Here is a 24,031-nt window from a genome sequence, read left to right as displayed (position 1 = left end):
CTGGGAAACCTTCATCCCTTTTGTCGGAGCCACTTCCCTCCTTTATGTTGATGAGTTTGCCTTCACTAAGGTCCTCTGGCTGCATATCTAGAGCCTCTCAAACAGCAGCAGTGACGACATTCCCACAGTCATCTGTTTCTTTTGTAACTTCATATATGTTCAATTTGAATTTTCTTTCTACCTTATTTTTCATTTCTTTGATGGACTTTAATCTTTGTTGACTAATTCTTGCTTTCTCTTATCCATTTTTGTATGAGGTCATGTGGGTTTATCACTGAGAAACAAAAAGACAACACAACTTCATGCTTTGCTGTCTGTGCGTGGCCCAAATAATAGAAGTGCAGTCACCAACACTGACAGGCTTTGCTAGAAGTGATGTGATTGGTCACTGATCAAGATGCGCATTTGTAATTTACTGGTGATTTGCAGACTGAAGAGCTAGCAATGAAGTTTGTACTTTGTGCAATTACAGCTAACATAATGTAGTAACCGAAATTTGAACTGTGTTGTTGTGAAACTGGTGTTATTTTACTAAACCATGGGAACTGGAATCTGCATATAAGAACTGTGTAAAGCAAGGACCGCACTCCCTCTCTGAATGTATAAAATAACTTCTAAACCTAGCTTTTAGCAAGAAGTTTAACTATTCTGATTAAAACATGGTTTAAGTATTTTAGTTCATTGTGTGGGAGCAACATTACATTGTGTAACCAAATTTGAATACTTAATCAAAAACAACTGTATGATTTTTATGTGGCATTTGGAAAGTAACACAAAACTGAAATAGGTTGTTTGTTTTTTCCCCCAGTTTTATGTATGGGGAATTGACTGACAAGAAGACCATTGAGAAAGTCAGGCAGACTTTTGACAACTACGAGTCAAACTGCTTTGAAGTTCTTCTATACAAAAAAAACAGTAGGTATCTCAATTATCAATAAGATGAGCCAACTTTTTATTAACGTTATGTTTTGGTAAGTGGTAGCTGAGCTACAATTTAGAAAGAATGCAAAACTTTAATTGCTCCTTCTCTTGGCAGGGATAAGGTTGCTAGTGAAATTAGATAACAAAATTAATAGGTGATTCTACCAATGAAAAACCACCTTTTGAGGAATGAAAGAAAAAATGGTATATTTGAAACATGAAGTTTTTGTGTAAGGCAGCAAAACATTTTGTAATTAATACTCATGATAAAGGTCCTATAATTATGTGGCAACTAAAAACGAGAGCAATTAATTAATTTCTTCTTATGGTTAAAGGAAAAGGTGATTGGTAATGCTGGGTATATGCGATTACCTTTCCACACAAACACAGGTAACATGAATATGTGGTAGCTACTTTAGGTGAATCTTTATTAATATGGCTTTTTGCTAGACTCAGACTGTTTCCTGTAGAAGGCTAGTAGAAGTAGTCATTACTTTCCCAACAGGCCATTCACATCTAGTAAATTTGTATTGATTGTTGTGAGCTGTTCTCTAGGGTGAGATTTGTGCATAGTTGACTGTTCATTCACATGATACCTCATGATTCTCCATCAGAGTTTAGAGGGAAAAAACCCAACCAAACAAAAAAGTAACTAGCACGCTCAGCAGCCCAGTCCCTTTTCTAATTCACTTTCTTTGCATGTTTACCTAAGTTTATCTCTTTTTGCTGCTTTCCCAAATTGTTCTTTCTTTCCTTCTTTTTTGAAATAAAGTCACTTTATAAGACAGGTCAATTTATTTAGTGTTATTGGTAAATTATAGCAAAGTCCATTATTATCTTCTGTGAAAGTTGATGGTTAATAAATTCTTCCCAAGTTTGGGAAATATTCTAGCTTCAACAGAAAACATTTGTTCCATGTTTAATGCCTATTAAATTCTGTAGAGAATAACTTATCCTCCCCATTTTCCTCAAACATTTGTTCTCTATGGAATATTTGGAATTAAAATTAGATTTCTTTTTTTATTCATAGTCTAATAAAAGAATAACAGTAACCTTACGCATTGCTTCAGAGTAGTGCACTTGATAATGGGAACATTTGTCTTTAGTGGTTTAACCTAAGAAATGTCTTATTATCTTATCTTTCTTTTTAGAATCAAGGCCAAAGAGATATTTCTATTTGAAGTCATAGCCAAATGTTAGTTGGCTTGTCAGCTAGAAAACAATCCATTATGAATGATCAGCTTTGTCCTTTATAAGAGAAAAGGCAGGCTATGCTGTAGGTGTTTTCTGGGTCTTTTTCATCAGTTCCAAATACATATTGATAATTCATAGGTGACTCATATGCCAAAAACCTCTTTATTGATATCCCTTGAATGACATAGATATGTGCTTGGAGCTTAGCAAATAATTTAAGAATATTGCATATTACAAAGGCAATTCATTCTGATATTTAAGAAGAATAAACAAATCTTTGCCTGATTTTAAAGCATCAAAGACAGGTTCATAGTTTCTGAGTTGCTCAAAAATACCTTAGTGTAGTTTCTGTTTTGTTTGTTTACTTTAAATCCTGTTAGAAATTGCTTGAATTTTACATTTCCAAATGTCTCCTCCCAGGATGGTTTAGATATTTTTCTTTATGTTAATGGATTAAAATTATTATCCAATTTTTGTTCAGGCTGTCTGGATTTTTTCGGACAACTCTCTCTGTGTGCATGGATGCATTCTTATAGCCAATAGGAGTATACCCAATAGCACTGTAGCTTTAAACTTGTGTCTCATTTCCGTGTACTATCTGCATTGGGTTTTGTTTCTATTTCTTGCTTTAATATAAGTGATAGGAATTATCCATGTATTATTATGGAGTTCTACTTAGAAGCAGCTTTAGAAAATCTTGAAAATAGCCAAAAGCTTTTGAACATCAACTGAAAAAAGTGTATTCTTGTGACTTTTTAAATTTTAGATAGAAAATTCATATGTCTGTAGAAAACTGTTTTGGGAATGCCTGAATGCCAAGTTCTCCCAACACTTCTGTTAAGTAATTAGGCTGAACACCATTTTTTAAATGGGGAGATTGAAGTACCTGATTTAACATGTGTCATGTCATGACTGACATTTCAGTTCGCAGCCTCTATTCTTTAGGTCCGGTCTCTGATTAGCTGTTTCTCTTGTGGGGAGAGGAATAGCTCTGCAATGATGATTTGAAATGGCTCTCTCTGTGTACACAAAGGCAGAACTGTGACAGCTGGGGCTACTCCCAGTTATCAATGCCAGGGAACAGCTCTGCCTTTCCAGAGGCAACAGGCCTCTCTGCCTAACCCTCCCAGACTCCCTGTCACCCAGAACCCCAAATCCACAATATGAAGGATATTTTACCAGCTGCTCAATGAATACTCGGCCTACTTAAGGAAGTCTGACCCTGTGGCTTGAAAACTTGGGAAAAAAATCCACTTTGATATTTGGAAGCAGATTTAAGGACAGCCCTGTCTCTATGTCAGAACTTGAAAAGTTGCTGTTTTCATAGAAAGGCATGAAATGTAGCATCATCTCTTTCTGTTCAGATTTCTAACAGACGTTGGAAAACAACTTATATTTAATGCCCTTTCTCTTTGTTTATGACCTCTCTGCCTCAAGTTCACTGTGTTGGAACAGCCATAGGCCATGTATCCACTAATGTCTGGGTCTGGTGATTTGTAAAACTGTAAGCACATCACTCACAGTTCCTGGACATGCTGTGTGAAATAAGAAGCAGAAAATAAATACCAAGCCTCCTTTTCTGGGAGATGATGTGATTGTTTTTGAGGTCCCTTTCTTATCCTGCAATCATATTGGAAAGGGCCATGTCCTTCTTCTACAGGCTCCCTAGGGTTGCAAGGGACCATAGAAATCTCTTCTAATTCTCTGACTTCTTGAGCCTGGTAGTTAAGTTACCTCATCCTGTCTAAATGGCAAATTCCCCTTTGTGGTGGCATTAGGTGACTTTTTTTTTTTTTTTTTGGCCACAGGTGTGGAGATGCTTCTTATTTGGTTTTCAGGGGGAACTGCTAAGGAGCTGTCATCTCTTACCTACAGGCTATTAGTAGCTGCATATTTTACTCCCCAAATCCCAAACTGTGCAAAAACTTTATGTCCTTATGATAGGAATATTTGGAGGGGCTTTAGTGCACTGTGGCTTGGAAAAAATATAATGGAAATGTGTCTTTTTGATTCTTATGGAACATTCAGAGTTTTATCACTTCATGGATACTCACTCCTTTGAAGGCATTTCTCATGCCTTCATGTATTTTTTATTTAATATATGCCAGTTACTGATTTGTCCAAATCCTAAGCCTTCAATTCTTGGAGAGTCTCTGTCCTCTAGAGTCTACAGTAGCCATTCTTTGAAGAACATGGTGACAGAGTTCCTCTTCATGCTTTGAGTGAGGGAGGTAGTTAGCAAGTGGCTCATGAAGATGCCTGAGAATCTCAAGACCTGGGGGACATGTCTTTTTTGTCTTTAAGGTTGCCCTAATAATGCCTGGGGGACATGTCTTTTTTGTCTTTAAGGTTGCCTTAGTGTACCCAATGCCTGGTGCACACCAGGCATTAAGTGTTGCCAACATCTTCTCTGTCTGATGTGAGGGTGTAGTGAAAGCCATAGAGCTATCATATAAGTCTATCTGACCAACTAGAGAGTGTTGGGATAGAAACAGCATTTTAGATGTTCCTCCAGGAGGAATACATATCAGAGCATCAGTTATTGACATTGCAGTTAATTGGCAACACTTGTCAAAGTGACAAGAAGAGAGAAGCATGTAGGAGCGATCACACTTGGTGAGACTATCAAAAAGGAGTTGGCAAGAACAGCAGTGGTTTAGGGACCCAGACTTAGAGGTGATGCTGGCATTACTTAAGAAGCAAGACTGACTGTGTACCTGCATTGTGAAATGACACCCTGTGCTTTACTTTAGAATTTTGATATTTTGGGTTGAAAAATATGCTTACTGAATTTGAACAACTGGAAGTTGATACAAAATTATAGGCTTTTTTATTCTTTGCAGCACCTAAAGGTGCTGATTCCTGGCGTAACAGCTGGCAGCTGAAGGAGGAAAGAAGGCAGGAGACCAAACCATGGCTGTAGCCATGTTATACTCTATAGTCTTTTCTTTCTATCTCTTTCTCTCTGTTACAGGAACCCCTGTTTGGTTTTATATGCAAATTGCACCAATAAGAAATGAACATGAAAAGGTGGTCTTGTTCCTGTGCACTTTCAAGGATATTACATTGTTCAAACAGCCAATAGAGGACGATTCAACAAAAGGTAATTTTCAAAAGAATTAGGCTGTCATTTAAAGATCTCCTTATTATTATTTTAGCAAACTCCATTGGTTGAACTAGAAAACAAAATTTTACTGTGTGGCTCTTCTTTTACTTCTCGTTTATACTAGTAATTACCCAGAATCAGTTTTATTCAATCATATTGTTTGAATGGAAATAGCATGGCTATCCACAATTGAAGTAATGATTGGTTAACTTAAATTATAATAGGAGAAATTGAGAAAAGACATAAGGAAGAAATTTCATAGAGACTGTTAGCTTGGAATCAATATAATCAGAATTTCAGTACCCTGTGCCATGATGAGCTTTAGAACTAAAAGAGTGTAATGACCTGTAAGGTGGTTTGGGTGAAGTCCTCCTAGAGCTTAGTGATTAGTTGATTGAATTTTGTTGAATTGGTTAGAGTTTTACGAGTTGACTTTTTCAGGTTACTTTTCAGCTTTTGTTATTCAGTTGTTGTATATCCTCTTGGGTAGATGTTGCTAGATTATATAAAGAATAATTTTATCATCAAAAGAGTGACTGGCAAATTGCAAACCTTCTGTCTAGCATCTTATTGACTGTAATATCCAGAGATTGCTACAGAAACCAGTATTTAGTGGCATGTGCTCTTATCTCCTTTTCTATGTCATTTATTCCCAATCTATTCTCTCCAATTACTTTTACATTAGAAACTGGTGCAATAGGGATGAAGAATTTCAAATACCCTTAGAAGTGGTTTTCTATGAAATGTTATATTTAATAATCTCTTAGGAGAGTAAAAATGAAATGTCTTTCTCTTTGCATTTGGTAAACGTTGCCTTTTTTGCTTCTTTTTAAAAAAATTGGTACAGAAGCTTTAATCTTTCCAATTGTAATCACAATTATTGAAAAAATTACTTTAGGTTTATTTCCTGCATATGAATTTACATATATAATATTGTAAATACTATATCTGCTTAGTTTCTAGTTAGGGTCAAATTGTAAGAGGAGAAATTTTATAATGTGTAAACCAATCAAGGTATGACATAGGTAAAAATAACTCCCTGCTCCTTTTCTCTCCCAGTCCGTGGTAACTTCTAATCTACTTTCTGTCTGTATGAATTTGCCTATTCTGAATATTTCATATAAATGGAATCACACAATATTTGTGGGTTTTTTTCTTTTTTTGACTTTGGTGTTACAGCACTGTGCTCTAACCAACTGAGCTAAAGAGGAGTTATTCTTTAGTGGTTACAGAATTTCCATTTGGGGTATGAAAGTTTTGGAAATAGATAATGGTGATGGTTGCACAATGTTGCAAATGTAATTAATGCCACTGAATTGTACACTTTAAAATGGTTAAAATGACAAATTTTATGTTACACATTTTACTACAATAAAAAAATAAAAAATTGAAAATAACCCAAATGTTCATCAATAGGTGAATAAACAAATTGTTTTACTTCCATACAATTGAGTTCTACTACTAGGCAATAAGAATAACTAAAGTACTGATACATATAACAACATGAATGAGCCACAAAAGCCTTATGCTAAGTGAAAGAAGCCAGAAACAAAAGACTACTCACTGTATGATTGTATACATGTGAAATTCTAGAAAAGGCAAAATTAGTAACAGAAAGAAGATCAGTGGTTGCCAGGGGCTAGTAATGGGAGAGAGGATTAATATAAGGGCAGAAGGAAACTTTTTGAGGTGATGGAAATATTCTATATCTAGATTCTGGTGGTGAATACGTAACTGTATGTACTGAGTCATCAAACTTTACTCTTAAAATTCATGAATTTTATTGAATTCTATATCAATAAAGCTGATTAGAATTAAAAAGTGGTATGACATAGAACAATTCACCTGTAAATGCTTCTGACAATGTGGTGTGTATTAATCATCGCCTGGAAGATTGAATAAAGTAATTAATTGTGGACACATATTACCTCTTCCTCTGCCTCACATGAAACAATCACCAGATAGACCACATTCTGGGACATAAAACACACATTAAAAAATGTAAAAGAATAGAAGTCTTAAAAAGTATGTTCTCAGACCACAATGGAATTAAACTATAATTCAGTAACAGAAAAAATATCTAGAAGATCCCCAAATATATGGAAATTAAACAGCAAATTTCTAAATAGCCCATGGGTCAAAGAAGAAACGTTAAGATAAGCTAAAAAATATTTTGAAACAAATTAAAATGAAAATACAATTTATCAAATTTGTGGGATGCAGCAAAAGCAGTGTGGTTAGAGGGAAATAAATAACATTAAATATATTAAAACAGAAGATATAAAATCAACAGCCTAAGATTCCACTTTAGGAAACTAAACCAAAAAGAGCAATTTAAAACAATGCAAGCTGAAGACAAGAAAGAATTAACCTTAGAGTGGAAATCAATGAAACAGAAAACAGGATAATATTAGAGAATGTCACCAAAATCTAATGCTGGTTCTTTGAAAAAAAAATCATTAAAGTTGATAAACTTCTAGCTAGACTAACCAAGAGAAAAGGAAGAAGAAACAAATTGCCATTATCTGAAATTAAAGAAGGGCCATCATACTTATCCCATGGACATTAATGCATAGTAAAAGAATATTATGAACAGCTTTATAGCCACCATTGATAACTTAGATGAAATGAACCAATTCCTTGAAATGCACAAAATAACAAAACTCACACAGGAGAAATAGATAATCTTGATTGCCCTATATGTGTTAAGATTAATCAATAATTAAAAATCTTCCAAAACCAAGAAAACGTCAGGTACAGATAGTTTTATTGGTAAATGCTACTAAACATGTAGGGAAGAAATCATACTAGTTCTTCAATTCTCTTCCAGAAAATAGAAGCAGAGGGAGCTCACCTAACTCATTCTAGGAGGCCAGCACTATCTTCATTCCAAAAGCAGAGAAAAGACATTACAAGAAAAGAAAACTACAGACCAATATTTCATGAATATAGATATAAAAATTGTCAAGAAAAATTGAATTCAACAATGTATAAAAAGAATTACATGTATCAACCAAGTATAATTTATCCCATATGTTCAAGGCAGATTCAACATTCAAAAACCAATTGCTATAATCACCATATCAATAGGCTAATAAGGAAAAAATGATATGATCATATCAGTTGGCTTAGAAAAGGCATTTGATGAATTTCAATACCCATTCATGATAAAAAGTCTTAGCAAAATAGGAATAGAAGGTGCTAGTTTTCAAATGTGTCTCCTAATAGTTCACGTGTTGGAAACTTGATCCCCACTGTAAGTGTTAAGAGGGTGAGAAATATGATTACGGTATTTGAAAGGTAGGGCCTTTGAGAGGTGATTGAATCATGGGGGCAGTGCCCTTGTGAATGGATTAATTCACTCATGAAGTAATGGGATGTCATGAGTGTGGTTCTGTTGACTTTATAAGGAGAGGGAGTGAGAAGGTTAGTTCTCTTGCTCATGCCATTCTGAGACTCTGGAGAGAGTTCCTGCATAGAAGAAGGCCCTCACTAGATGTGCACCCCGGACTGTGGATTTCCCATCCTCCAAAACTGTAGTAAATAAATTTCATTTTCTTATAAACTACCCAGTTTCAGGTATTCTGTCATAAGCAATGGAAATGGATTTATGCAGAGGGGAGCTTCCTCAACGTAAGGAACATCTATGAAAAACCTATAGCTAACAGCAGACTATATCTTAAAGCAATACATTTTAAAATAAAAGATAAATGATTGGTATATGATTTGTGACCTAACATATTCTTCAAAAGGAATTCTTCTTGTCTTCATACATGAATGGCAAAAAGACAGTAAAAAGCTTTCATGTCTGTCTTTTCCCTTAAAAAAACCTATCTATCTACGTATAAATATACATGTATATATATGTATTTGTATTTGTGTTTGTATTAGATGAGTATTGTTTTCTCTCATTTACTTTAAGTGATTTTACGGCACAGCTGAAGTTGGCCAAGAAAAGCGTAGCATTCTCTTACAGTTTTGACTTGCCAAACCTTAATGGTGGTGTCAGAAACCACGTTTCTATTCATGGAAACTGAAAGTTAGCCGCATTTTACAGTGAGGTTGGGAAAGAGTGCTAATGTTGAAAGGTTGACTTTTATTTCTGAAATTAATGCTTCTCCATTTATCTGCATCCCCACATGAGAACCACAGGGTTTTTTGTTAAGACACAGTCTCTTTCGAATGAATAATTCATTTTTACAAAAAACCCAAAGGCTTAAAAAAAAAAAAAAAACCCAAACAAACCAAAAACAGTATTTGAATAAGCTCCAGACAATTCAGACCACTTGATTTTTGGAATATGGGTTTGATAGACATGTCAATTAGAATTTATAGGGAAAATCAGACCCCATTGTGAAAAGCATTAGAGTAAAATATCTCTTTCCAGTGCCAGAATTTGTAGAGGAAGAGCTTATTTTAAATAGACTTTTATTTTGGGACTCCACAACTTCCGCGTACGTAACAGATTAATGCATAATGTAACTGTGAATGGTGGTATATAAGCTACTTTCTATTATTCATGTGAGCTGTAAATTTAATATGAAATAATCAATAGAAATAAAATATTTATGCCATTAAGTCATCATCCTACTATATCTACAAAGCTAGCAGTATAGCAAAGTATATTTTGAAATCTTGGCACAATAATATGTCTTTGAACTTAAGTCAACTGAAAGGGACCATGAAACTTTTGGGAAATAGCAGGTGAAATTTTATGATAACACCATAATATCAAAATTATTAGGATCTAGAGCACTGAACTTGGAGACAGTAGACTTGCTTTTGATTCAGTCTTGGACACCAGAGTTACTTAATATGAGCCTTTTCATTATCCTTATAGGAATATTTTATTCCCCTTCTCTTACATTTACTTCTTTTTTTTTTTTCAACTGAAAAATGATGATTAAGCATACAGTATGGTTCAGGCACTGTTCTAGGTCCTGAACATACAAAGCCCCTTCTTTTAATTCCAGTGGGAGAGAAAGACAAACATGTAAATACATAGTGGAAGCTTTCTTCTGATTGCTTCTATTTTCTCAATAAAATAGGAAATGACTATCAGCTGAGAGTGAGAGTGGTGATGAACGTGAGGAGGTATTGAAGGTGTGAGGAGAGAAGAGTAGGTATGAACAGGTTATCTTTGAGGGTGAAACAGTGAGTGGACAAGGGAAATACAGCAGGATTGTTGGGCAGCATGAAGGTCCATTTGAAGCTTGTGGTCATGAATTTTCCTAGTGTCTGTGAGCATGATTCTGTGTTTACTCCACCCATGTTTAGTCAGAGGAGTGTAGATGCAGAAGTAGATGAAAAGTTGGATTTATACAGAATTGGGATCTGGTCAGGTGAGTAAGATGGGAAGATCAGTGAGCTCAAGGATCAGAGAGTTTAGGATATTTGTAAGGGAGTAGGTTGAGGGTATTTGCAAAATTTGAAGAAATAAAAGTTCTGCTAGCATATAGGAAATAGTGTTTTAGGATGTGAAATGAGTAAAAATGTTAAATAGGAATTAACACAGCATCTGCAATATCTGTAATTAAAATTATAATATAAAAAAAGGAAATACACCCAGAACTGACAAGTGAATCTACATACTGGCAAAACCAGACTATAATCCCAGAAAAAGGGCTTTTTACCTTCTTAACATAAGGAACTAATGATTGGAGCAAGGTCCACGTCCTTTGAGGATTTGCCAAAAAAAGATCGGAAATGACTTCAATCTCTTCAATGGTATTGGTATTTTTACCAAGAAACTCAGACATGATTGAAAGACGTGAATAAATGAACTAATTCTGAATTTAGTTCTGAATTATATCTGGGATAGTAACTGCAGCATTTGATGGCAGCCAACTAACTTGAGTGCAACTCTTCCTCATATTGGATCCTGTGATCACCAACATTTCATTCTGAATTGAGTTTTTGCCTTTAAACTGAGTGGCACTTGGTGATGTCAACAGTACCTTTGGATTATACTATGATGAATGGTATAAAACCATTTAAGGGATAGGAAACCAGCTTTGATGGAGTAGTTAATATATGCCGAAACTTATATCTATTATTGCTAATTCATATAATTTGGAAAATTAGTGTTATTATCTCCATTTAGCTGTTAAGGATCCTGACACTCAATGTCTCCTGATTTCAAATCCCATGTTCTCGCTACTGCATCAAGCTACCTTATAATTTCCAGTGGAAACTTACTGTTGGGCTTTGGCTCCCTTAATCCCCTGCTCTCCTTTCTTCCTGTGAAAACTAAGCACAGCTTGATGACACTCTCATTCTGATGGAATTGTACTGTTTGAACCAAAGAAACCTACTGATAATAATTCAAGGGGGCAAAGTGTTCTTCTTATCTTTTGCTCCTGGTATTTAGGTCTTGGAATTGTTGTTCAGATAATCAGTCAATGGTATCTGATACATTACTTATAATAATACAAAGGGGAAAATCATAGCCAAAAAATCCATTCTGTTGATTACCCATATGTGTTCTAAAAGAGATGGCTCAAATCTCTGCCCACTTAAACAGTACAGTATTTTCAAACAGACACCAAAACTGCCAAGATAATTACAGTGTGAAATATACTGTGCCAAATAGTTATGGCACCTTCCTGCCAGTAATTGAGACAAAAAAAAAATTCCTGTAGAATAAAAATAACAGCAAAAATAGCAACCATCTTCTTGTGAAAGCCAGTGGTTTTCTTTAGAGGAAACAGCAGATGAAATATGGGTAATTATACTATGTAGTCTCTGGCCAAGAGTTTAATTGTTTACCTAAGCTTTTTTTCTTATAGATTAGAATCTTGTGTTGCAGTCTAGTAGATTGATTTAACTGCCTCTGTGACTTCCTTTTATTTTTAAGATTAGGCAGTCCATGACAAAGAGGTTAATTGCAACCCAATAGAGCTAAACTAATGTTTTATTAAGAAGGAGTTGGCATCCTGAGCTTTTAGGAGAACAAATGTTCTCATAAGGCCATGAACAACTTACAGAGCAAGTATTAGGCTCTTCATATTCAGCTGTCTGTTCACATTATCCCATATCGACCACATCTAAGTAACATCAGCGAACTGTGCTGAATAATCAGTCACACCAGTTAGGTCTCTGTAGAGGTGAGATCGGTAAATACATCATTGGGAAAAGTTAGGACTGCTGATGCGCCTTTTTTTTCTCTGACCTAGACAGTGTGGCTGCTAACTTTTTCAATGTTTGGCTGTACAGTAGGGGATTGGTGAGAGATCAAATGAACTAATTTGATTAATAACTTTGGTAATTCCAGATGTATTCAAGAGCACAAAGGGCTAGGCATAAGGAAATTCAGTGTGGCATTATTAATGATAGTGAAAAATCTAGAAACTACTCCCATGTGCAAGAGTAGAACACGTGTGTGACCAGGAAGGAGCAAATGCTTAACTCTCTGAGATGATAGATGTGGAGGCAAGAACCAGGGGCCACTGAGGGTTGGTCAAGAGGTGTAGGGGGGAGAAGGAAAGTTGAAGGCTATTGTGTTTTTTGTGGCTTATGGTTTTTTTTTCAATACAGTATCTGGCAAGGGTATGTACTGAGAGTTAGGAGAGAGGGGTAGTTTAGGTATCTTGAGAAAAATGCTGTTTAGAACTGGGGATGGCAAGAAGGTCCTGACCAGAGACAATAAAAAGATTACTGAGCAGCTCAGGAATCTCACCTTTGAGTGCTCCCATTGATTTAAATGTAAAAGAAAACATTCCCTGGCTTTGCATTAGTTCTTCATCTTCTAGGGCATTTTGATAGCAAAACTCATAAATGACTATGCAATTTGACAACTGCCTTTGGCTTTGATTTCTCTAGGAAGAAAATCCTTTCTAAGTGTTTCCCCCTAAATTTCTCTCTTCCATTGTGTGAGTCAGTTCAACATTTGCCACCACCTTTCTTTTTCTGCTAGTAGTTCCATGATTCTCTTTCTGAAGGCAGAATTATAATCTTCAACACTTCCAGCATTCCTTTCCTAGCCTCCAGTACCACACCCTTTCCACCTTCTCCAGCCCAAAGCCCTTCCTTCACATTATGAGTTATGCTAACACCTGACAAGAGCTGGGTGTATTTCCTTTTTTTATATTATAATTTTAATTACAGATATTGCAGATGCTGTGTTAATTCCTATTTAACATTTTTACTCATTTCTTCATTCATTCATTCAACAAAAATTATCTAGTGCCCAGAATGTGCCATGGTACTTGACAACTAGAAATAGGAAGAGTAAGATCTGGCACCTGAAAGTCATATCCTGCAGTAAGCTCCCTTTTCGTCTATGTTTAAAAATAGTTTCACTCAGAATGTGCAAATTAAAAACACTTTTAGAATGATGAATTAATATTACATTTTACGTCTAGTTTTTTCCTGTTATTTAATCAATGATGGTCCTATTTTTATCCATGTAGAAAAATACGTGTTTTATTTTTGGTGTTTACAAAATTTTTCTTCCTTTAGGAAACTAAAATAAGGTAAAGGTATGAAATATTCCTTGATTATATTGACTTCATGCGTAAAGCATGATACACACAGACACAGACATATGTGAGCAAACTTTTTTGGGCATTTAAATTAGGAACTACTGCTTCCTCTTTAAGAAACATGGTAGTATGTGCTCATGATGCTTCAAGTAGAAAAACAAGAAGCTGTCATTGTCATATTTCCCCTTCCTCACACATTTACTTTCCTGCATGATCCTATGTTTCATAGGCATGAGAGAACATATGCCATTTGGTGATTTGTATTCTTTCATGTGACATTGACAACATTACCTGTCTTAGAAATATGAACCTTCAGTGAGTAGAAGATTGACTTGAAAGTTTTTAGATAGTCAATGCAATTATAACATTCAGTTGATGTAAGACAGGGAAATTATCACCAGGTAATATATATATTTTTAAGCTTTTAACAAATCTTTATTCAAATTGGTTTTATGTGTCTCATTCTTAATGCTGCAATCAAAATATAAAATTGGGGTTTCCCTGTGCTAAGGTACCATTTAAAAAAAATGCCAAAACTTAATTAATAGAAGATGAGTTAATAAAATAATAAACAAAGACCTTGCTTTTTCATTAAGGTAATGTCATTTGCTGTCAGGCTTTTTAAAGTCATATAGTTTAATTATTACAATTAGATTGTGCCTTCTTATTTTAATAACATGTTTTCATTTTGTCATTTTCAGTTTTTTAAAAATAATTATTCTTCATCTTCAGACAGTGTTGGGACTATGTAACACTTTCTCTAACATCCAATCTTTTCTCTCTCCTTCCCCCCTAAAATAAAGAATACATGTTTACTTTACAAATTTTCAAAAATTCAGAAAATTATATTTTAATGTAGTTTTAAAAATTTGTTCAAATAGAAATATATATATTTTCATTAGAAAAAAGTATATACAAATTAAGAAATAACTAATATAAAAACTAAAATTTGATAGGAACCTACTATTCAGTGAGCATTCAGCTAACGTGTTTGTGTACACACCTATACATGTCCACGTATAAACATGCTGTTCTTTTATATTCTGCCTTTTTGGCTTATTATATAGCAAGCGCATTTTTCCATGTCATCAAATTTTTATTAAGGCAGGTTTTACTTTCATAAAGTATATTTTGTGAAATATATGATACTTGAAAAACAAAAATTCTGTGATAATGTGTTATTTGAAAACAAAAGATTCTGTAGTAGAATGCATTTGAAAGACATAAGGTTAGATGGGGTGAACCACGTTTATCTATTGCACTACATCTCTGGGCTTTTCAAAGCTAATCTGTATTATGAGTCTCCTAATGGGAGATTTGGTCTCCCTACGTGTTTGCTATGCCCCTCTCTGCATTAGTTGGTGCTCTCTAGAAAAACAAAATCAATAGGATATATATAGATATATATGAGAGGCAATTTAGTGCGGGAATTGGTTCATGTGATCACCACCAGGTAATATTTTAATATACCTATGGCTAATATAGTTACTGTCATCTGAGGACACCCTCATCACTTTTACCCCCCAAAACCAAAATCAAACCAAAACCAAATGATAATAAAACAAAATGGGGTATATTCTTAAATATGATTTTTAAAGCTGTCAGATTTATTTGTTTGTTTGTTTATGACCTATTTTATGCCTGGCCCTGTACCAAGTGCTGAGTGTGGAGAGATGAACAATGGTTTAGTGAGAGTGACTGATATGTTGTTAGTCAACAACTGCATCAGTGTTGTTACTGCCATGTGAGGTGTGAACATACAGAGGAAGGCACCTCTCTTACGGGTGGATCAAAGAAGCTTCCAGAAAGAGGTAATACTTTAACTGAGACTGGAGGTACCAGTAAGTGTTAGCCAGACAGATGGGGGAGGGAAAAGACTTTCCAGGCAGGCAGATTGATTATAACATATGAAAACATAGAAACAGGGAACATCATAGGCTGTACAAAGAATTTCTAGTAGATTTAATTTTAGTTTTGAATTTATTCTTTATTTAATTTGCTACGGGTTTTAATAAGGCTAGAATACAGAGCGGGTATGAGAAAGTGGCAGGAGATGGATGCAGAGCAAATCTTTGGGGTCAGAAACTAAGTGACCTGTATATGAAGCATACATAGTATTATCCTGGAGGCTTCTAGGTTGTTGTTGGAGGATTGAAATAGGGGAAAGACATGGTCAGATTTGTGCTTCAGAAAGAACTTTGCCAGCAATGTGATATGGTCTTTAGGATGCTGCCACATAACTCAGGTGAAAGATGACATACTGCCTGACATAATAGGGACGGAGAGAGACGGTTCAATTTGAGAGAGATTTATTGATAAATTATAATCTATAAAGCTTAGAAGTGATTAGATGTGTGTGTGTGTGAGTGTGTGTGTGTGTGTTTGTGTGTGTGTGTGTGTGTGTGTGTGTGTAGGTAATAGTGAAACGAGGCAATTAGATATATCATGGGGCCATTCACCAAGACCAGGAATACCTGCAGGGTTGGGAATGGGGGAGAACGTGGTGATGAGATTAATTTTGGACATATTGAGTATTATATGCCTATAGGACATCTTAGGAAGAGGTGGCCTATGCCTAATTAGATATATAGGTCCAGCACTCAGAAGAAAAGTCTAGGTTGGTGATAGAGATTGTATATATATATTTTTCACATTGGCATTGTTTTTAGAGAGCTGGTGGCATATCTGGTGCCTCTCTGTTTCTCTAGCACATTGCACAGGGTAAGCCTGAGGGTTGCATATAATTCTCAAAACCTAACATTTTTTGTTCTAGTCTTTAGGATGAGGTCCATTAATGAAGAAGAAACATAATGAATCAGTTGATCCTAGTTTACTTCTTTTCCAATCCAATTATTGAATACATAGAGGGATCTAAATTGGTGGGGCAATTCAAAGCTAAAATGAAATCAGAATTAGCCTGAAGAATACTACTAAAGTACGATGTCGCCTGCATTGTATGGTTTGACATATATTAAGCTAGTTTACGGCCAGATTTTTTCCTTCATCTTTTGTCACATTGTCTGAAATTTCTTCACTATCATTAGGGTCATTCCTTTGGACTATCAGAAGTTTTTCATTTTTAAAGAGTTGTTGGATAAGTTCTCTAGTGAAAGGGTTACCACAGAAGTTATCAAATAGTTTTAATGAAATGCTTAATAGATCAGCGCTTTTGAGATACCTAGAGAATGGATAACAGGGACAGGACTGGAGTAGGATTGGTTCTGTTCTATTCACATCTCACTGGTATTTCCTTGAGAGCAATGATTTTAATAATGGCAACTTGAGGCCCCAGAAGAAATTTGTTTTTCATTACATGTATATTTGTCTTCCCTAGAAGTTATTGCTCTTTCAGAAAACATTGAGAATTCTAGGTGTACCAAAAATAATTTAAAGATATTATTGCGATTGTTAATAAAAGAGAAATAATATTTTGCTCTATTACAAGGAAGATGGAAGTATGTGATATGAACCATAGTATGAGAGGTTTTTTTTTTTTTTTAAATTTTATTTTGTCGATATACATTGTGGCTGATTATTGCTCCCCATCACCAAAACCTCCCTCCCTTCTCCCTCCCCCCATCCCCCCCAACAATGTCCTTTCTGTTTGCTTGTTGTATCAACTTCAAGTAATTGTGGTTGTTATATCTTCTCCCCCCCCCCCCGTTTTGTGTGTGTGTGTGTGTGTGTGTGTGTGTGTGTGAGAGGTTTTTTGAAATTGGGCTTTACTGTCTTATGTGTGTATATCTGCACACAAATACTTATACACAGTAGGACAGTTTTTACTGGGGTAATACTAACTGCTATAACAAATAACCCCCCAACTTTCAGTGGTTAAACCCAATGGAAGTATATTTCTTGCTCATGTAACAGTCCAAGGCAGGTGATACTGGCTGGAATATGGTATTTTTTTCTTATAGTAATTCAGTGGCTTTGCCATCCTTTAGGGTCTTGCTGTTATTTGAATCCAGCCAGTAGAAGGAGGGAGAAAGTGTGAAGAGGTCACACTTGCTTCTTAAGTTGGGGCATGAAAATAACACACATCACTTCTGCTTATATTCTGTTGGTGAGAACTAAGGACATGGGGCCACATCTAGATTCAAGAAATTCTGGGAAATGTGTTCCTGGCTGGGCAGCTATTTCCTAGAAACAAAACCTTATAATGCAAGGGGGAGCACAGAATTCTGTGGATAACTAGCAGCCTTGACAGCAAGTACTATATAATAGATGTGAACAAAACACAGAAGTCACACATAAAAACTGATCATTATTTTATAGGTACACTTCAAATATTTGATGTCTATGTAGAAATAAAATGCTGTAGACTGATGGTTTACATTTTTCTGGATGGTATGTGGTTGCTGAGATCCTTTGAATATTAGCAAAAATGTTGGATTCCTTATTTATTAAGTATGAAAAACTGACACTTTCTTTCCTTATTTTTAAGGTTGGACCAAATTTGCCCGTTTGACACGTGCTTTGACAAATAGCCGAAGTGTTTTGCAGCAGCTCACACCAATGAATAAAACAGAAGTGGTTCACAAACATTCAAGATTAGCTGAAGTAAGTGTGAGACTAACTTCTTGGGAAGTAAAAAAACCCAAAAAACAAAAACATTTCTTTTTCCCCAAAGATGATTTAATAGTTATTTGTGGCTACTATTTTACAAATACTTAGCTGGTAGTTTATTTTTCCTTTGTAGAAATATAGAAATCGCCAATATTTTATTCACTCCAACTTTTGAAATGGGAATGTAGTTCATGACATCCTGGGTGTTGTCTGTAGAGTGTGAGGTCCTTTGAGCAGATGAGATAGGGAGTTTAGTCATTCCTTCATTTAGATATGTAGCAAACACTTACTGAGGATTTGCTCTGTGCTTGGCACTTTGTGAAGGATGTAACAATGAATAAGAAATGGGCTCTGTCATCAAGGAGCTCAAGATCCAGCAGAGGAAACTGATCATAAAATATGAAAATTACTATGACAGGGTGAAGTGGGAGCACACACGGGGGCATTTCCCCAGAGTTGGGGCCCTAAGGAAGGCTACCTGGGTGAGGTGATGCCTGGGCTGAGTGAATCTGGAAGAAAAAATATGAGTTAGGCAGGTGAGGAATGGATGGAGGTCATTCCTATCCTGGAGGCCAGCATCTGCAAAGGCTCAGAGATGAGACAGTACGATGACATTGAGTGTGACTTCAGTGTGGTTGAATTCAGGTGGGGAGGGATAGATTAGGGTGGCCTATAGGGAAACAGTGGTGGTTGTTGTCTCATATGCTAGGGAAGTGATGTGATCACATTTGTGCCTCAGAAAAACTTCTCAAAGGAATATTGGCCCTAACTGGTTTCTTTTGTAATCCCATTTTTTTTTGTATTAATTTAAAAACATTATGCTAAGAATACATCTATAGCTTATACCAGATTGCCAAAGGGATCCAAGGCACAAAAATGGCTAAGAACCCCTGCTTGACCTAGTGGCTGTGTGGAGAAGGGATAATCAGGGAAACAAGTTAAGAAGTCCAAGTAGTAATTTAACTAGAATGACCATGGCCTGAAGTAAGGGAGTTATAGCAGAAGCAGGCAAATTGCAGACATACCAGCAATAGAGTCAACACATTTGTTGATAGATTAGAATGGAGTATGAATCAAGGAGATGACTCCAGGATGACTCTTTCTGGTCTGGACAACTGGTAGACAGTGCTGTTAATAAAATGGCAGATATAAGAGGAGAAAGTGAAGGTCTGTGGGCAATGATAATGAGTTCAGTTTTGGATGTATAAAGTTTGAAGTGCCTGATAGGAAACCCTAGTGGGGTTGCTTAAAAGGCAGTGGGATTTGTGGGTCTGGCACTCCAGAGAGATATGTGCGTTTGAATTGTTGGCTGCAGTGTCATCCTCAAAGGTATGGCTGTGAAAGTCATAGGACTACACGATGTTACCCTGAGACCAAAGAGAGGAGTGAGGACAGAACTCCGATGCAGCTGAAAGCTTTATTGTTCACATGTCTTCTATAATCATCATTTGTTTTACTGGAGTGAAAGATGCCAAAAAGATCATTAAGCTACCAAAACTATGCTGAATACTTAATGGGAATTCACAAAATATTCTGCGGTTACTTACCAAAAAAGAGAAAGATAAAATTGAATGCATATATGTTCATCAGTTTACTCTGCTGGAGAAAAGTGAGTTGAAGCACTCCAGAGTAATTTTCCTAACTAGTTGTAAATATTAAATCTGGTTTGGAGAGGGTTAGGAAGTAAAGTATGTTCCCTGAATTTGGAGGGCTCAAGCTGTTCTTAGACCATAGCTAACAAAGAGACTTGTTATGGTTTTCTGCTCTAAATAGCACTGTTAGCTCGGGGCAGGATTAATATTTTGATGTCCAGACATGTTTTTAAAAACCAAAATAAGACATTAACACAACTAAATATTAACTAATAACAGTAAATACAACATTTGAAAAGATGAAATGCAATTAGCACAATATTTAAAGCAATTAGATACAGCTTCCTTTTTCAATAATGCTCATTATTAAGTACTACTTGATTGTGAAGCTACTTTTTCCTTTGCCTTGAGTTGTCCATTTCTTTCTACAAATCAGGCTGAAGTGTAGAAGCTTGTTTTTGTGACTGGTGACTTTTACAGTTATACCTTATTCAGAGTTTTTCCTTTTTTTTGTTGTACAACTGGGCAAGAATAAGAGGAAGGTGATCATTGGGAGGAAAATCCTCTACCTTAGGACCCTGAATCACTTAGGATTGTTTTTTCTCTCTATCAAGTGGAAAGTTTCTTGACATCTCATCATTTTAATTTTAATTTTTTAGAAACTTTCTTTCCTGTTTCTTCCCATCTGATTTTTTTTGCTTTGCCTTTTGATTATTGTTAGTTTCTTTATCAGTCATTTGTAATTAATAAGCCTGATTCCAATACAGAACTGCTTTCTGTCAGGTCTTAGGCTCAATTTCAGAGAACATGCAGAAATAAAGTTTTTAACAGAAATTTAGCCCAGCCTCCTGCAGTATATTCTCTTACTTCTCCAAAGACAGACCCCAAAGAAACACCAAGTTAGCACCAGAATATTGTTTTTCCAATTGTACTCAAAGATTCATACAATTTGCTTAACTCAAGTATCTGGGTTTGTCATGGAATTTTGGGCTCTTTCACTTTTTCCAAGACATAAATGTGATCTCAGTTCCACCTGATCCTCCGAATTTGGAGCTGATCCCGTTTCAAAGATTCTAGTCTGCATGTAGGAGACTGGAATAATTAAATTAATTAGTTTCCACATGCATTGACATCTTGCTTATTGCCGTCAGCTTGTTCACTTCTATGCTGGATGACGTAAATATACGCACCCCTGCCATGTCAGTGGGCCTGACTCCATTAGGGTCAGTGCTCTCAGATCTTCAGAGAGAAAGAATGTGTCTATATTGGTACAAAATTACATTGGAAAATGTGATTTCATCCTCCCTCTACCTAAGGCTTATTGCTTATGAAAGTGCAAATGAAATAACAATGAAAGTAAAAAGGTGTTACTCACTGCTTTATAAGAGCACATGAGCTAAAATTAAAGTTGTCCTTTGTATATGAGAAAAATCAAAGCCTAAACACTTAAGTGCCTTGTTTCGTTGTTACTGTTCTTCTCTTCCTCCTCCTCCTCCTCCTCCTCCTTATCTAAAATTTTTGGAGCACTTTACATGCAGGTCATTGTCTGAAGAATTGAGTCGTGAATATCTAAAGAAATAGGAGACAAGGATCTTACCTTGGGCTGTAGACTGTAATCACCTGGAAAGGTTTTAAAGACATAAGTGCTTTGATGACCCACACACGACCAATTTAATTATTCTCTGGGATGGGGTCTAGGTATGAGTATATTGTGTCTTTTAAAACCTCCCTAGATTTAAGCCAGATTTAAGAAACAGTGAACTCAGGGGTGATCCCATTCCATCTCTAGAGAAGAGGCCTTAAATTATTCCTCGGCACTGAGCAGGCTTGACTTCTCTATTAGCACAGTAGGCATAGTGTCTAGGGCCACACCACTTTTAGGGACCCATAAAATGTTTCAATTTCTATTAACAGCAGCAGAAAAAAATTAACTTTTAGGTAAAAACAAAAATTGAATATGTAGTAATATATTAATCTTCATACCAACACTGTTATAAAATATGTTTTTTATTATAATTTGTTTTTTTCAATAGGAGGAAGGGGTCTAGGAAGACAAGAAGGCCTAGGGCCTACGAAGGTGATAATGTACCCTGGCGCTGTTTGTTATTATTTTCAAATCTGATTACTTTGTGCTCAAAGTATAGATTGTGTAGATATAGATAGGAAAACACTAACATTGAATATGAAGGAAATTTTCATGTTTAACACAGTGAGATTGGAGCTGATAAACCAGTGGTTAAAAGGTAGAAGGGAAGCCATTATTAAGTATAATTCTGTACATGTAATACTCTGCCCCAATATGAAGCTTACATTCCTGGTAGGATAATTTAAGCAATTTAAGACCTTATGAGAAAAATATGTCTGGGGCACTGATAATGCAGGTAAATACATAAAAAATCCTTATAAATAGATCTTACAATCTCCAAACTAATAATAATAATTAAAGAGAATACTGTACCAGTGACACTTTTCATATTGAAACTAGTAATAACAGATATTACATACTTAGTTTTCAGTTATTTAAGTTCTATATATGACAGAAACTTCAGACTACTCTCCCAAGTTGCAAAAGATGCTAGTATATTTGTTTTGCTTTGTGGCATATAATTCATAGAATTACATGCTAACGAGTATTTTTGTTTTTTTCTATTCCTATCTATTCCTACGTTCAAATGTTTAGTGCATTTATGATTTGGACTTTTTGACTCCTACTTCCTGGGTCCCATTAGTCCTAGAGAGACGAATAATTGGTTGCATAAGGTCGGCAAAGCTGTTGGAGACATTATTTAACAAATCCTGTTTACCAAACTGTTTAATACATGTAATCCTTAGCTTCATTGACGGCATAGAGCAGAGGTTTTTGATCTGCTCCTTCAACTCTTTTTCAGAATTTCTGGGTTCCAGGTTCCAGAAAGCAATGCTAATTCCTGTGTTTGCTACTTTTGCTAAGGGGTGCTGAAACCTCTACTCTTGCTGTCATCTGCTTTTTCTCTTTGTCCCTTTCTTCAGTTAGTCCTAATCAGAGTAAATCAAGGTTCATATAACCTTGCACTAAATTTTTTCCATTTGTCAAAAAGGTATGGAAAGCAAACCTGAGTTTTAGCAATTTTATTTCCTAAAGGGAATTTGCATCTGGGCAGAAAACACAATATCGTTTGTCCTGATTTAAGGAAGAATAGGAAAAAGCAAGCTATAATATTTATAACCTGTTATGATACTGCGCCGGTCATCAGGGCCTTTGCAGAGTATCATTCAACAGCAAGATCACCAACAGTGGGGTTCTGGAGTTCAGCAGGCCATTAGAAGCTAAGTTATGTTTCCTGAGGTGCTAAATGTGTGTGAAGAATGAAAAACCATGAGTCACCCAAATAATTGTTGGACAATCGGGGAGAGACATGTGGTTCCAGGCAGCCTTGCAGAGTGAGTGTGCAAAGGCACTCCTGGAAGTGGACGTCCAGCAGTGTGTAGATCAGTGTTGGCCACTGGAGAGCAGGCCAGGTGGAACAGCAGGTGATCAACTTTGGTGAGCAATTGGACTTGGAGTGACTTCCTTTGAGCAAGCTTTGGGACAACTCAGGAGAAGAGAGAGATGAGACTATGGAGCGTGACTAGACTTGGAACCAAGAGTCATGATAAATAGGCTGTGGTTTGACTGTCAGTAAGTTTGAATTAATTGCTAACTGTGCAGAGATGTCCAAATCATTTATGGATACATTTTTTCTCTTTTAGGTTCTTCAGCTGGGATCGGATATCCTTCCTCAGTATAAGCAAGAAGCGCCAAAGACGCCACCACACATCATTTTACACTATTGTGCTTTTAAAACTACTTGGGATTGGGTGATTTTAATTCTTACCTTCTACACCGCCATTATGGTTCCTTATAATGTTTCCTTCAAAACGAAGCAGAACAACATAGCCTGGCTGGTGCTGGACAGTGTGGTGGACGTTATTTTCCTGGTTGACATTGTTTTAAATTTTCACACAACTTTTGTGGGGCCTGGTGGAGAAGTCATATCTGACCCTAAGCTCATAAGGATGAACTATCTGAAAACCTGGTTTGTGATCGATCTGCTGTCTTGTTTACCGTATGACATCATCAATGCCTTCGAAAATGTGGATGAGGTAAGTTTTTTGTTTTTGTTTATCTGAGTACTGTGGATCATATGTTT

General features: G+C 35.9%; 1 protein-coding gene across 1 annotated transcript in view; it reads left to right on the top strand.

The window, feature by feature from the left end:
- Window positions 1-24,031, top strand: part of KCNH5 (potassium voltage-gated channel subfamily H member 5) — a 318,849-nt gene that overhangs the window by 35,856 nt on the left and 258,962 nt on the right. Inside the window, exons 3-6 of the mRNA XM_063091599.1 lie at window positions 809-915; window positions 5,090-5,218; window positions 18,149-18,264; window positions 23,592-23,984. Coding sequence (XP_062947669.1) covers window positions 809-915; window positions 5,090-5,218; window positions 18,149-18,264; window positions 23,592-23,984 — 745 coding nt within the window. The remainder of the gene's footprint in view (window positions 1-808; window positions 916-5,089; window positions 5,219-18,148; window positions 18,265-23,591; window positions 23,985-24,031) is intronic.

This window comes from Cynocephalus volans, chromosome 3, assembly GCF_027409185.1.
Source record: "Cynocephalus volans isolate mCynVol1 chromosome 3, mCynVol1.pri, whole genome shotgun sequence".
NCBI lineage: Eukaryota > Metazoa > Chordata > Mammalia > Dermoptera > Cynocephalidae > Cynocephalus > Cynocephalus volans.
This window is presented reverse-complemented; position numbering and strand designations above follow the sequence as displayed.